Source organism: Pelecanus crispus, chromosome 2, assembly GCF_030463565.1.
Source record: "Pelecanus crispus isolate bPelCri1 chromosome 2, bPelCri1.pri, whole genome shotgun sequence".
NCBI lineage: Eukaryota > Metazoa > Chordata > Aves > Pelecaniformes > Pelecanidae > Pelecanus > Pelecanus crispus.
In genome coordinates, this window is record NC_134644.1 from 60,844,789 (window position 1) to 60,861,566 (window position 16,778).

General features: G+C 39.5%; 1 protein-coding gene across 1 annotated transcript in view; it reads right to left on the reverse strand.

The window, feature by feature from the left end:
• TPK1 (thiamin pyrophosphokinase 1) overlaps positions 1 to 16,778 on the reverse strand; it is a 311,952-nt gene that overhangs the window by 178,435 nt on the left and 116,739 nt on the right. The window contains exon 5 of the mRNA XM_075705017.1: positions 14,751 to 14,820. Within this exon, the coding sequence (XP_075561132.1) occupies positions 14,751 to 14,820 (70 nt within the window). The remainder of the gene's footprint in view (positions 1 to 14,750; positions 14,821 to 16,778) is intronic.

Here is a 16,778-nt window from a genome sequence, read left to right on the forward strand (position 1 = left end):
ATAGAATATGAAATAAAATAATAAATTTGCAAATTATTTTGGCTTTGCCTCGTGGTACTGCATTATACACCAAATACTCCTGGCCTCTCATTCATTACTATTTAATTACAACAGAATACCTTTCTTTCAGACTTAATTAACCTCTGGAAGGAGTTTGTGACCTTGGGACCCTCCTGCACACTTGCAACGTGCTGTTAGAATATTGCTCTGCCAGGAAACACTTCCTTTTATGCTGAGATTTAATGAAATGCACTGGTTTTCATGGGGAACACACGAAATACGAGAACCCTGCATGTGGTCACTTAATGAACAAGAGCTGGAGCATATTAATTAGAATCAAAAATCAATACTAGATTAATGTTAAAAGATGCCACAAGAGTTTCCCCAGAGGACAGGCTCATTACAGTAAACATGATCATGGATGCTCTTCCCTATTACTTTCACCGTGGGGCAGAGAAGAGGGAGGAAGGGAATGAGAAGGGATTTGCCCATGTAATTCCTACTTGTTTAAGCCAGCAGAAACTTAAGTGTCCCACCAAGACCAATGACAGTGTAGCACAGTTCAGCTCCTGTCTTTGTCAGAATTTGCTGTTCAATTTGAAACGCTTTGACTCTCAAAAGAAATCAGAGAGCAGTAACCTTTTCACAAGATGAGAGGCAGAACCACAGCCCGTGCAGTTGCTTTCATTGCTTTGCTGCAAAGCTTCGAATGATGGATCAATGTTGGCCCCTTGGTGCCAATCAGAGCGGATGCTTGCAGAGTGGGCACGGGTTCAGTAACTTGCTAGCAATGTTAACTCTTCAAAACAGATTCTTCATCATCCTGAGAATTCCCTCTGAGAGCTAACAACCCCACATCAATCCATGCATGCTCCTCACACGATTCCCTCCTGTACAAAAACACCCCAAAATCACCTTATGCACAGTTTGCTTTTTTCCTAAAATTAAAAGCATCAGAAAGAAGAGATATTGACACCCACATCTGTCACTTTCTTAATTAAAAGTGTTTGTTGTCAAACCTCACAGATGATGTTTTAACACAAAAAAATGGCACTGAATTGTTTACTGACTCTTTCAGTTGTATTTTTGGGACAGTCTGTCTTTCTCTCACCACTCAAAATACCTTAATGTACACAATTCCAACCTGATCTGTCACCAGCATTTAACACGCCTGCTGCAGCTTATAAAATTAGAAAACATCAGTCCTCCCACAGATACTACTGGAACTTGCAGAGGCAAATCACATTTTTGCCTTTACTACTATAGAGCCTTCCTTCCTTTCTTTCTTTCTTTTTTGTGACAGAATAACAGTTGCTCCACTGGAGTTACTAGCCTAGTTTATTCCAGAGACTTTTCTCCTTTTCAGCTTTGGTATCAAAAACATTTTCACTCCCTTCCCATCCTTTTCCTTGTACCCTGTTTTTCTCCCTCCCTTCCAATTTTTGCCTTTTTTAGATTATGCCTCTGCCACCTGTCACCTAACCTGTTTAGCTCTCCTAAACACTAAGGTAAAAGCCCTGCTGACAAAGAAACAGAGGTATTCAGAGTTCTGTTGCATAAAGACCATAGGATTTCAAGCCCTTGCAGAGTAACTCCACTTCTGCACAGAGGAGATGACAACCACAGGCACTGCTCTCAACACTCTGGCCCACAGCCGGCTGACCAGCATGCTGAACGACGTTAATGGACTTTCACACACACCAACTGCTGGAGGGAATCACTATACTACCCACACATGTGCTTAGAAAAAGCTAACCTTAAAATCCTACTACCCTCATACCAAATCTTTTGAGCTACACCTGAGTACCAGATACCAGTCTCTCTCATGCCAAAGAAAAAGACAGAGGAAGTCCAAAGGCGCAGTCTTTTATCAGCTGCCGTTGCTACCCACTGTGTCATTGTTTCATACATCAGGCACTCTAAAAATACACCTTTTCTAACCCACTGATCCTTATCAATCTTCTTGACTGGCATCCTATTAGCTCTCTCCACAGTAATGGGATAATCCAGTCTTAAGCTGCAAATCCCTAATACTGCCTTCAGTTAGACAGTCACTCTTCTTTATCCATAATGCTTATAATGAATAAATGAAGGGGAACAGCTATAAGATTATTACCTGCTTCTATTCTTTTTTACATGCCAGACACCTTTTACACAGAGATCAAGATGCTTAAAGACACAATGAAGGAAATATGGAGCAAACTGCATGCACACGTGTACTCCATCTCATCCAAAACATCTTATCTACACATTCCCATTAGTCACATGACATGGATACCTTGAATAGGCCACTCAGCTTTATATCAAAAGAAAAGAAATTCCATCTGGAATTAGTAATAACCAGGGAAAGCCAGGCAGTTTGAGAGTCAAGCAGCTTATGCAGCTGGGATATCCCTCAAGAGTTACTAGTCCAAGAACAATTTATTGCTATAGGATGAATTTCATTCCTGGTGTTACTGCTTCCAAAGACTATGCTAAATATTTTGATCACTGTGTGGGCACCACAAGGTAGTTCTGAATACAATAAGCAGTAAAAACTTCCAACTCTTGCCAATGCTTGTTTCAAATCTGAAATCGGAGCAGTAGATGCTCAAAACACTATTTACACAGCCAAAAGATTTTGGTTTTTTTTTTTTGTTTTGGTTTGGTTCTTTTTTTAAAAGCACAAGAGATAAAAATGCATTACGTCCCAGCCTCTGGAGGACATGGTTACTGACAAAGTAGCAGTGAGAGTCTCACTCTTGCTCCATCCAGTTCACAGGCTGCTGGAACAGAAACAGGTTGCTGAAAACATTAGATCCAGCTGTGGCAGCTTCCCTGCTTGCAATCACCATGGAGAAGTGATGCATCACATAAAGCATTAATTACATTGCAAGAATTCAGGGCAATGTATGGAGAGGGTGTAATTGCTTAGACATCTAGAGCTTAATCCCTTCCCAATTAAGTCAATAGAAGATCCTGAATCAGTACAAAAGCTGATCTGGGCCCCTGTTTGGCAAGCACAGGCCTTATCTATTCCCATGTTGTGGCATTAAAGAAGAAAAACTAAGTAACACTAGAAAGAAAAAAACCCCAAAACCTCCATTAAAAACTCTGCCAAAGTTGCATGGAATCTTAGGTTTCCCTCATTCATCAAATGCATTTCAAAATCCCAAACAAAACCAAAACTTAATTTCTAGCGGAATTTACATGTACTGTGCCCACAGAGTCAGTCACTGGTCAGTTTTAGTTTGTTTTTTCTCTCTCTGGAATAAAACAAAAATTTCAGCCATGGTGAGCTGTATTCATTCTCAAGTATTATTTGTTTGACCTTTTTTATTTTGCAGTCAATTTAGTTCAATATCCAGTGCTACTCAGAGGGATGGACCAGGACATCAGTCGAAACCCAATAAAAGCTGTGAGCTTTTTACTTGAACGCATCTCTTAGTCCATTTCAGTACTTTCTTTATACAGTACATGCACATGTACCTATTTGAGCTAAAAAGAATTACTGCAGGACAGATGTATGTTTATTCTGAATGTGTTCAGGATAAGATTGTCTCACACCAGACAGGTATTTTGGCAGTATTCTGGAATTGTCATCTAGCCCTTCATCTACTGCTCTTTTCTCTCATCTCTCTACAGTTCATTCTTATAGGCGTACACAAGTGCTTACCAAAAGGTAAGTGAGATGGAAAATATTTGCTAGTAAAGGCATTGCCTATGGCACACAGAACAAGCTCACTCTGGTATCAGAAACCATCCTACTACCTTAGCGCCTGGTTTTGCCCCAACACTCTCAATTTCTTAGTTGGGCTAACAAGCCAGAGCTGAATGATGTGCTGATACTGGTCCAGAGTTCTGCAGAGCCACCAAAACCAGTCTGCAGATAGACACTAGACTTGCTTGTACAGGTAGAGAAGCATCATAAGACAACCCCAGTGGACCTTCATGCATCTCCATTTACTTTAAGACACTCTGTAACCTTGGATCCAATCTACCTTACCAGTTTCACAACCTGCCACATGATCAGACATCATTCTGCTCAATTATTTGGGATTGGTAGGCAAGATATTTCTGTACAGCTTATGCCATTTCCAACTGCCTTTTGACTATATTTTAACATCACTGCCCCCTGTATTTTCACGTTAGCCAAAAAGATCTTTTTTCCCTTACTCAAAACTCCGAATTCTCTACATTTCTCTATAATTGACATTCACTGTGGTTTTCAAGTACCTTGGCTAAAACTTTTTAAAAATAAAGTCTGCATGCAAGACAGAGACAGCAAATTATCTCTTTTTTTAAAATACAACTACACCAAGGCATTAGAAGACTTTTTCTCCCCCATTTTGCAAAAATAAAGACCAGACTGGTACCTAACTAAGGCAGGTAGTACGTTGCTTGCAGAGGAGTGTGTACACCCAGGAGTGTGATTTTTATATGAAGGAGAAGATTTGAGTTTCTCTGAATATAAATATATCCAAGAGCAGCTTTGGAGGTACCACCGTACACATTATCCATATGCTTGAGCAATTTCCGGTAGCAGAACAAACCTGGCCCTATGATGTCTCAGGGCTCTAACTTTTTACCGAGGATTAATCCTTGTGTCTTCAGTTACGGAATTTGTAGAGCTGCTTGACAACCTTACATAGCCCAACTGATTAATCGATGCTCAAGCCTTCATGTGGATGGCTTTGAACTCGTTCTGCAGTTTTTGTTCCATGGCTTGTCCTCATCAGAAGAGGCACAGAGTACTGATCACTTGGCCCTGAATAGTTAATCTATTAACTATTCTAATTTATCACCTGTAATAAGTAGCCTTGATCATAGTTTGAGAATACAGTTCCTTGTGCTTGATAGCATGTTCTGTGCAAATAACTGTGGCACAAAACATTTTAAAATGAAAAGCTGAAAGAGTCCATTTGTAAAACGGAAACACTCGTGGAATACAATTAGATTTAAAAACAAATCTTAGCAGAAGAACTAGGAAAAATAGTTTAAAGATAAATGGTTTTATGTTTTAAAGGTTTACTTCTCATTATATTCTATAATGCATAAAGTCCCCCATTCCAAGCTACTGGCTTCACTAACACTAAATTTAAACAGATTTGAAGTATACAATCATCTGTTCTCAAAATAAAGGTGCCCATTTGAATGCAAATTGTTAAAAGTCAGAACTTCTGGCTTTCACATATTTATAAAAAGAGAGCAGAGTCTACTGAAGAAAGAGAATAGGAAAGAAAACCAAGAAATAAACATCCAGAATACGTTTACGCTCCAACAATCACTAATAACTTTACTGAAAGAGCATTTTAGACACAGCAAAAACTAATCTGGATAATTTATCTACAGGTGTTATTTGTGTTCAGTCCCATTATGCAATATTCTGTAATTTGAAGTCACCTGGAAGGTACTATATCGGCGCTCTCCAGGAATTTTCTAGACTATGAAAGAAAAAAAAAAAAAGCTGAAAAAGTGAACAGGTGCTATAGCACTAGTAATCCCTCCCTAAATCTCTGAAGGGCAACAGTGCAGATCAGTCAACTGTAAGGTCATTTATTAACATTCATTTTAAGGCCCTGATAGCACATGTACTTCTGTGCTCCCAGATTGCACGCTGATCTTGGCAATCTTCACAGTCTTAACAGAGCTTCTTTCAAATCTAAGAGCGCTCTTGCCATGTTCAACATAAAGTTCATATTTTAAATTTTAAATGACAAATACTATTGCAGCAAAGACCCATCCTGGTTTGAGGCTTGTAAGAACCTTCTAGTTTTGCTTTGTTTCAAACACAGGAAAACTCCCACCCCCCAGCCCGCCCCAAACACTTGTAAAAAGTATTGCTCCATAAAAGAAAGCATTGCCTGCCTAATCCTTCATTTCTATTGATATTCAGAGATCCACAAGAAACACAGGCATACATTTTACCCTAACGCTACACACAGAGCCAGCTTTCCCTGGATCCTGAGAATTACTCCTTAGCCACAATGAAACACTATAAAGTGCAGAGCGCTCTTAGGCCAGCTCAGGACTCTTTTCTGAGCTGCTTTTTCCAGCGGTGACTCAATGCACAGATATTTTATCACTACAGAGTCCTAACTTCTAGCATCAGGGTGGCCATAAATGATTTTTACCATGTCATAAAGCCAGAAATCACCCAGATGGAGATGACATTCCTCTACTTACAGTACACTAGGGGCACAGATACAGCTATTTGAAGAAGCAGCTGAAGCAATACAAACCTTCTGATTGAGAGACCTGGGATTAACTGAAAGTGTCCCTATACCCTCCTTTCCTCAGCCACTTTTTCCCGTTTTTTCCAGAATTACTGTTTTGGACAAATCGTGACCCTTTAGTTTCCTGGTTGGCAATTATAACTTGGCTGATGGTGCTCTTATTGGGACAGCACAGTTTTATGGGCAGAACACCTCACTGGCAGCCAGTGTCAAACTGTCCAACTGTTTTGTACTTGCTCATCACTCCATCTCCCCAGACTTTTGTCCTGGTCCTTTGCATCTACTCCTTAACAAGATTAGGATCGTTCCAGAAAAGCAGAGTCTCACACTTAGGTCTGTTGATGCAGCAACAACAGAGTCTTAATGCCATCTTTGAATGTCTTGAGGTATCAAAAAAACCCAGAAAATATGTGCATTTATGCCAAAATGTGCAGGTACCTGGAGTGCTAATGGACATCAAGTCTGCCTCCACCTGGGACCCACTATTCCTTATTAAATACTGATTTCAGGAGGAACAATATCTGGCCCTTTTATAGGCCCAGCTTTTAACAAGGAAATATCAGAAACTCTGATGAGACCACGTGAACAAGGACAACATTTTAGCCCTTCTTAAGGACTATTTGCCCATATTTTAAAGGTGACTGACTGAGAACCTGAGGTGATTTCGTAACTCATTGGATGAGTCCGAGCAAATTGGGAACAAAACAAAGATCTTGATTCCCAGTTCTCCATTTTAACCAGTAGACAATACTCTCGCTCTTACCCTAGATGACACCTGGTACATCTACCTCTGCCACTTGTGAATCATATCCAGAAGTTCTACCTAAGAGTGCTTTTCTTTTTTACTCTTCTCCTGTAAAGAAAGCAGGGTCCTGTACTAAGGCAGTAACCTACTTTCAGTGTCTCCTGAAATAAAAGAAACAAGGCATGCATGCATCCATGTACACACATGTACATCAGGGATGAAAAGCTAGCTGTTTCATAGCTTCTCTAAGAGTATGATGAGACTAAGCCTTCTTTCTAATAGAGGTCTAACTTCCAGAAGTCACAAGAAGGGGCAATGCTGTCACCTCCCTGTAAATATAGTAAAATATATATTAGTTATAAATATTACTATTAGTTATAAATACTACTATTATTCTACAATATCCACCTTGACTAGCAAAAGCAAAAAATTCAACATAAAGAGTAACTTAATCTCAACTAACTTCTGCTAATATTTATAAACCCATGTGCCGCCTTTTTATTTTTTTTTTAAATCAGATGATAATCTGCTGTTCGATTTTCAGGTTGAGGGGATGGTGCAAAAGCCCTTGTCCGTTTTCTGTTATGGTTTATGGAATATAGTAGTAACTACACTTAGAAGCACCACCAAGTAAACCTAGCTGTAAAACAGCTTTTACAGCTGGTTATTGGTGTCTCCCTCAAGATGTGTCTTCACTTTGTGTGATCTGCAAAACACAGTACTCCTGCCCCTTCTGAAATTCTCAAGTGAATCCAGACTATGGCTATGTAACTCCCAGATTTTTCCTTTATAGCATCTGATGACTAACTGAATAGGAATAAAGCACTATAGTGACTTAGTCAATAACTCCAGAAGAATACATACTCCTGTTCTGGCTTTACACCACTTTACACCACCTCTCATCATTTCTGTGAGCATTTGATTCAGAGACCCAATAAGCCTGATATGCTTAGTGATGTTACTGCCCTAGTACTTTTAGGAAACACCTCCCAATACAATGAGCTAATCGTGGTTTAAATCAAGGACTGAATCTATGAGTATCTCTTGATATTCAACTCTTGATATCTCAACTCTTCATTGTTTCTGAAACAAACTTTGAATTATATTTACAGTGCACAGCTACAGGAATAAAAAAGCATCTGAAAATGTAATCGAGTGAAAGTAAATATATTGAAGATATAAATGAAAAAGCCAAAAACTAGATGAACTTAATGTATCTTGAGAATTTCTCATCTGCGCTACCTGAAACAAACGCATTATGTAACTCCAAATGGATTCATCTTTCCAAACACTGAGAGATAAGTTGCTTTGTTTTTCTGAAATTTGTTGATGCCTAGCAGTTTTCTAAAGTAAGCCAGGATTTAAAAATGGATCCCAAGTCAGGTATTTCCTAAAGAAAGACAGAGATAGAGATGGGTTTTCTGAATACTGCAGAATTTATTAGGATAAACTCAAGATCCTGATTTTGATCTTTAAACACTGCTACAGTTTTTAGGTCAGGCAAAAATGTCTGATGTAAAAGATTTCCTTAAGCCATTTGACAAATGAAGCACTGCCTCAGCTTTCAACTTTCTTGGCTTTCAGACTGTAATCCCTCAATTCAAAGAACTCTTCACCACCAGTAGCAATAGGAAAGCCATTTCAAATAGCTTTGACCTCACAGTTTCAGAGGCCTTTTTTTATTTACCCATTACTGAAACATATCCTTATACCTACATTAATAAAGCAAAAATTTCACATGTGTAACTATCTCACATCCTCCCAAAACATACAATGAATAGATTTTAAAGACAAGAAAAGATCATTGTACTCTTCTAGTATAACTCTATACTCAGAAAATCTCATTCAGTGTTTTCTGCATCAGTGCCCTAAATTTTGCCTGAATATAAGATAGCTTAAAAACAATATCCAGTTTAATCTGAAGACTTCAAGCAAAGAATTCCTCTCAACCCTACATTAAGCTACATCAATGGCTAATTACCTTCATAAGTACCCTATTTCTAATCCAATATGGAACACAGTGAAGTATATATGAATTTCTGACTCCATAATCCTATTAGGGTCCCACTTTTCCATGAGTAGAAGGTTATTCAGGAAACAAGACAAAAGATCTCATTTTACATATGGGTATTGCTAGCTGTTGCCCTGCTGGTTTTTTTTTTTTTATGATCTTGACAATGAAGACAGTGGTTTCTAAGGTTAGGCAAATTCAGTGTAAGTCATAAATAGCCAATTGAACTAGCCAACAAAAGGATGATAGGACAGCTGGTGAACTGGCACTACTAACCCTCACTAATTGCCAAAATGCATACCTGAAGCCATCAAAATACACAGACAATTACACTATAAGTTATCTTTCCACCTTTCACGCAAGTAAATATGTGACTACTTCTCCTCATTGAAGTTACGCTAGCTTAGTCTTCCTATTCAAAGCTTAAGCCTGTCACTTCCTTTTCAAACTTTTGAGGCAAAATAAAGCCCTGGAGAATGCATGCAGCATGATGAGCTAGAGATCTGTGGGCAGTTGCAGAGCTACAACCTTGTTGGAATCATGGAAACATGGATGAAGTGTTGCAATGAGGGGATGGCAGGAGGAAAGGCAGGATGGAAAGATGACGAGGAGGAGTTGCCCTTTATGTGAGAGAGCGTCTGGAGAGCATGGAGCTCTGCCTGGGGATGGATGAAGTTGGGCAAACTAAAGCCCAAATGGAATTGAATCTGGCCAGGGATGTCAAAGACAATGTGAAGGGCTTCTATAAGTACAAGGGTGACAAAAGGAAGACTAGGAAGAATGTGGGCCCATTCCTTAATGAGACAGGTGACCTGGTTAGACAGAACATGGAGGTGGCTGAGGTACTGAATGCCTTGTTTGCCTCAGTCTTTACCAGCAAGACCAGCCTTCAGGAATCCCAGGCATCAGAGACCAGGGGGAAAGACTGGAACAAGGAAGACGTACCCTTAGTGGATCAGTTCAGTGAATACTTAAGCAAAATGGACATATATGTCCATGCACCCAGATGGGACACGCACATGAGTGCTGAAGGAGCTGTCTGATGTCGTTGCAAGGCCACTCTTGATAATATTTGATCAATCATGGCAACTGGCAGAAATACCCGAAGACTGGAGGAAAGCAAGTGTCACTTCTGTCTTCAAAAAGGGGAAGGAGGACTCAGAGAACTACAGGCTGCTCAGCCTCATCTCAATCCCTGGGAAGGTGATGGAGCAGCTAATCCTGGAAACCACTTCCAGGCACGTGAAGAACAAGAAACTCCTCAGGAGCAGTCAGCATTGAGAAGTTTGTGATATGTCTACATTTATTCATTGATACTTACAAGTACAAAACTCAGTAAGTGTAAGCTGTAAAAGCTGTACAATTAAGACTTCTGTTTTCCACTTTAGCTTTTCAACACAAAGACTAGGACATAGAAGAGTTTGTTAAATCCAAGTTAAAGAAGTAACATCACCTTGTACAACTAATACCCTTGATTCATTCTGACTAAATGGGTTATTTAAATCCGTGGGGGGGGAGGGGTGTCACCAAAAGACAAGCTTTATGTAGCAATCTGTATTCCTGAACATAAGCTGCTTCTAAAAAGCAACTTTTTTGAGGTCCATGCTTGAAATGTATCAGCTACGTCAACTGGAAATGTTTACAAAATTTGTTCCTAATGTTCAAACACACATATAGAGCTTCTTGGAGCTGTCCCCCTGCCTGCCCAGTTCAGAGAAGAATTATATAGTAGCAACTGCATTTTTGTGCATCACCCAAGTTCACCTTATATATGTTTTATATGTAGAAAATGCTACATCAAAATACACAACCATTTTTCAGCTTCACTGCTACTCTCATACCGTATGCAGTTCACAGAAAGAAACTGGATGTGTAGCGAAAGTGAGGTTCTTAGCGATTGCAGGCAACCCACCTCATGTCATACAGTAAGCCTGACATACTGAAATACTAAACAGAACCCCAGAAAGCCAGTATTTTTATGATAGGCTTATCCTTCCTCCTATAGAGCCCATCGCTCTCCGCTTTGACCTGAAGCTCTTAATGTTGCAAAACCTGAGTACACGATGGATTTGACATCTCTCTGGAAAATAGCATCTGAGACACAAGTACTAATGATTGTTTTTACAGGTGCCAATATGATGACAGTTTTCGATGCATCTTCACCTTCATATACCCCAAAGCCAGTGACATACAGGTTAATCAATGCCTTAAGATTTAATCAGAAAGTGTTGAGAAAGAAGGTGCTGTAGTGTGATACAGATAAGCAACAACCCAACTCTGAAGTGGATAACAGTGCTTCATAGTGATTCAAGGAAATACACAAGAGGATAGGCAAGGCAGACCGAATAAGGCAGAACAAAAAACCCATAAAGATCAGTTACTCACCTTTAACTTTGATTAGCTGCAAATGTTTAGCAATCAAGAACAGTTTTAGCAGTAATCCTTATATCTAAGTGGGAACTGATGTTAACAAAGGAAAAACAGTATCTAAGGAAAATAACCTTTCTGGGCTGTAGAGCCAGAGAGAGGAAAGCAACAGAGCACATGAGTCCGTCCCTTCTTCCCTGCTGCCTTTCCTCTGTCCCCAACACTGACAGCTCCCAAGGACAGGCCTCTCTAAGGAAAAGTTTTCCTGCCCTTTTGGTTACTTTTCCTACTCCTCCTGCTCTAGAAAGTAATTTGTTTCAACACATCATTGAAAAAACCAGCACAGTTTCTCCTCATTAGTGGTTACAAAAATGAAGGTTTTCTTGTGTTGGTTGGTTTGTTTTTAAACAAGAGTAATTGCTGTTCAGATTTGTTGAGCTAGTTTTTACAGAAACTTATGGGAAAACCAACCAAACACATCATAAAAATGACACCACAAACACAGATGAAGTCATATAATATCTTACATATGTTAATCTCGTGACCTGAGGTCACATTGCCAAGCCAGCCTGCGCAGTGCTATAGTGATGAAGATGAGAGCTTCCCTGGCTTGATGGGAATAGATGAGACACTCAAGCACAGAAGCAAGTCAAGACACTGATGGAGAAAACAGGAAACCAATGGAGGCAGGAAATGGTGGGCCTTTGAATCTGCTCTTGCTGCTCTTCATTCAACAGCACAGGCCAACTTAACACAAGAAAAAAGTTAAAGTATTGTTCAGCACTGGGTAAATCTCCTGTAGAGCATCTTGCCTAGCTTCAGCCACAGCACTTTAAGATGGATATGGACTAACTGAAGAGAGGCCAATAAGAAAAGATGACTAACAAAGAAAGACCAAGCAAGCTGGGTATATTTTAGCCTAAAGCAGAGGAAGCTGGATGGGCAGGGGTGGGGCTCCCATTTGAAAATTTTTAAGAACCTGCTAACTAGGTATGCATCAGGAATGGAACAGATAGGTTTGCCTTCATCTTAAAGCAGAGGGAAAGAAGGATGGATCTCTTGAGTTAATTTCTAGCCCTATATTTTTCTAGGATTTGGAAATGGACCCTTCAAAATAGCAACAGCTACTTCACTTATCTCCAAAGGAAGACACCCCTATAACAGTCCCATATTGCAAGCCATCCTTTTTCCAGAATGTTATAATTTATTCTCATTCTAAAAGATTCTTCACACTGCCAGAGCAGCAGAAAGACACTTTGGTGTCACTGAGAATCAAGCCCAAAATATCAACCGAGTTCTTTATTTATATCTCTTGGATATAATAATCTCTCTAGAATTAAAGGGCTATAGTTTTTAGGTTTTGATACAATGCAATTAGATATCAGGGCTTTGAATAAAATAGTTTTAAACAGAAGGTTAAGACAGCATTAAAAAAATGATTAGCATGTCAGCAGAGTCTGAGCAGACAGCTGTTTAATAACACTGGACAGGGAATTTAAGGGAAAATACTTCAGAGAAGTAAATGAATATTCTTTCCAGCAGAATGATTTCTTTAAAGACAAAAATCAAAATTATGCAGGTCTTTTTTTGTTTCAAAAGAATCACTTTGAAGGTAAAATATACCTACCCAAAGCAATTAAGATGAGAAGAAGACAGAGAAAAAGAACACTCCAAGGGCCAAGTATGTAAGACTGAAAGAACTATTCAGTCAAGGTATAATCATTCATTTTCCCCTGAATTATATTTATTTAATGCAAACATAAAGGTGTGCAGAAGAGATGAATGGGTTACAGGAGAAGGTAAGAGCTCCAAAATGTTGTTCTTTGGAAAGCATCACCATTATCAAAGAGAACTGCTTGCTGCAAGTCAAACAGATTTCTGTTTGAATTCAAGATTAAGTTGTGCATGGCTCTGTGAGCAACTACTAGGAGAAGAGAAATAGAGGATTATGGAGGAATAATCCTACAACAGTTAGTAGTTCTTGACAGACTCTAGTCTTGGTTTTAGCCGTTGTAGATCTCAGCCATCGAACTTCTCACAGGTGACAAAGGAAGAAATTTTAAGTTAACTTTTACTTTAAGACTACAGTCTTTCTCTCCATCTCTGGTCTTTACTTTGAAGGACAGAAAGAAACAGAGCTTCCCCTGGCCTCCATCATATACTTGCCATGAGATGAAGAGCAAAATATGTATCAGATTTTGCTATATGAATAAAATTGTTCATAACTTTGTAAATTCTACCAAATACTTGTCTCATTCCTTTGCCCTGAGAGTCAGCTTTATTAATTTATTTGCCTTTATTAAACTGTTTATTTATGAATTCTTGCTCAAAACAACTGAAAATCTTAAAGACAAGCACAAAGGATCCTTAGTAACCTCAGATTACAGAGTGTTCCATGGTTCCACCACAAAAATGAGAAACCACTTGAATGCAGTATTTTGCATCACAACCCCAGCTCAACACTTCTGGAGCAGAAACCTGGGATATTTTACAATTTGAAATGCCATTACAGAAAACAAGAACATATTCAGCCCTATTTCCTCACCTAGCATATACATTTATAGATAACCTCTGTACTTGCCTTTGGTCACCTATGATACCCTGATGCTAATTTAGAAGTAATTCAGAAAGAAAAGTAGACTTCCTATTTTATTACCCATCTCACTTCACAAAGCAAACAGATTTCCTCTAAGCCCTCAACAAGAAGAATGAAGAGGATACACCTTATAGAATCATAGAATCGTTTAGGTTGGAAAAGACCTTTAAGATCATCCAGTCCAACCGTTAACTAAACACTACCCAGTCCATCACTAAACCAATTAAGGGTAGAGTAGCAATTTCATGTTTCCTGGCTTGGTGGCTGGATGATTTTTTAATGAAAGTAGAAACTAGGAATCATTAAGGTTGGAAAGGACCTCTAAGGTCATCATTCCAATCATCAACGCAACACCACCATGCCCACTAAACCATGTCCCCAAGTGCCACATCTACCTGTTTTTTGAACACTTCCAGGGATGGTGACTCCACCACCTCTCTGGGCAGCCTGTTCCAATGCTTTGTTTCGGCTCCTGGTGTTTTTTCAGAGGCTGCATCAAAGGCCTAGCTCTGATGGATGCATAAAATAAGACAGACTGCGAGAAGAGCTTTCAAGAAGAAAAAAGACCAGTGGGCTTGAGGAAAAAAGACCAGTGGGCTTAAGAAAAAAAGGAATTTCAGGTTACCTGCGTGTTTTTAAAAATTGTAGCTGGGAATAAAATTAAAGATAATGTCGAGAAAATATTATACTACCTGCCACAGTTCATTAAAGTACCATGCACAGAGCAGGCAGCTACTTCAATAACTGAACAGATCCTGTTCCTCCATATTTCACTTTCATTGAGAAGAGATGACTTCAAGTTTCTTGTTAACATACCTGTCCTGGCTTCCTTCTGTGATGTGATAGAGACGATTGGCACCTCCATCAGCACAAGCTCTCAGTGCAGCTGCAAGTAAAAAAACCAGAACATCAATGTATTGGCATTATAAACAAAAAAACCACAACCAGTTACTCAATTACTCAATTTCTGTGTAAACTGAATTGTTCATTGCAGCATAGGGAATAAAACTGAGATCTTATATGGCTTTTAGCTTCCTATACTTGACTACTTCCCTTGTTTCTCTAAACAGACATTTGAACTGGTTTTATCAGACCAGTGCCAATCTTCATCTGACTGCGCCACTGTACTTTCCAAATAGCTTATTTGTCTATCCTAACCTACGGCCCAGTCAGCTTAAACTACATGGGGGGCAAGTATTCAAAACCCAGAAAGGGCCCATCCTCCCTGTATGGGCACGTACTTGCCTAAACAAGTGGGAACCTGCAACTTAAACCTAACAATCTTCTCACCCAGGCAAAAAGTTCACAATGGTGGCTCTATAATGACCGGCAAAAAAACTGGGAGGGGGAATAATTAGGCATGACAATACCTGGTTTCTCTTTTTTCCTCTCCTATGACACAAAAATGATAACTCTACTACAGTTTCTATACTGTTCCACAGACTGTTTGAATCATCTGATATACAGCAGGTGGGTTAGGTCTTGGCTTTAAATCTTGAACTATCCGGGTACAAAAGGAACAAACCCACAATAATTTTCAGTGCTTCCACATAACTTGGGGACTGCAAAGGACACATGCCACTAATTCCAATTGATTTAAACAACCACAGACATGCTGTTCTCTTTTGATCCCTTTGTTTATATAGACTGAAGTCAGAGAAAAGAGAAAAGTCTAACACTATTGTTACAAAATCAGATATAAATTGGTATATTTTATTCATGAGCATCCCTATTAATCATCATTTAACTAACACACAGCTCTTTCATGATTTTTTTTAAAATATGATAGGCTATTAAAGACTGAAAATGATCCTCTTGTCTTAGCAGTCTTTATCAGTTTTGCTGTGAGATGCACAAGTCAGATAACCACAGCATGCAAGATAAAAGAAGCTGTTGCTTCTACACTAGAACAGAACGTTCCTTCCAGATCTGCGGGCAAAGAGAGACCGACTGGTACACCAGAGAGGGCTGAGAATCAGAGAATCAGGGGGAGGAGGGGAAAGGGAAAAAGAGGAGAGACAAAGAAAAGGAATAGCCTGCCCAAGTTTTGGAAAAAAAGATATAAACAAGGCACTATGAGCTGCTGAGAATCCAATTTTCAGCTAAAGCCGCTTTGCTTTGGTGTTTATTTCTCAGTCAGAACCACCTCTCGGCAGTGATATAAACCTACATTTTCCCTTTTGGCACTCATTAGATGGGCAATCCGCCTCTCCCCCTAGCTTAGCCATCAACTTAGCCAGCCTATACAAATTGAGACAACAAAGTTCATCTCTATATCTGCTCTCATCTTTAAGCCATTACTTCCTATTTGGCTGCTGAACTCCCAGCACAGGGAGTGTTCTGTATGGGTATATCCACCATGCAGTACCATGTGACCTCATCTGAGGCTTTTTGGAAAAAAAAAAAAAGAAAGCACGGCAGCACAAAAGCTACCAGTTCATCACAGGTAGCTTTGGGTATAGCAGCTTTTCTCCTGCAGGCTGCAAGAATGTGCAGGGCAGCAGAACTAGCATTGCATTCCTCAGCATCTCTTCTAGCACTGCTGCTGCTCCAGTGACCCCTGTTCTCTCTTGTCCATAGTACTATGGTACCGACTATGGTAAGCACTACCTCTCTCAGCCTTCTTGTGCAGACCATGCTCTTCTCTGTCTCCTTATCTTACTTCACCCACTCCGTCCAGCCACCATCCGAACCCACATTAATAAGCCAAGGTCAAGCAGATTTGATCCTGACAAATCTTATTAGCTGAGATCATTTCTAAATTATGGTAGGTGGCCACCCACTCACCATTATGATTCACTGCTTTAGGCTTTTGCCAGGTTCCTCATCCATCCTGATGAATAT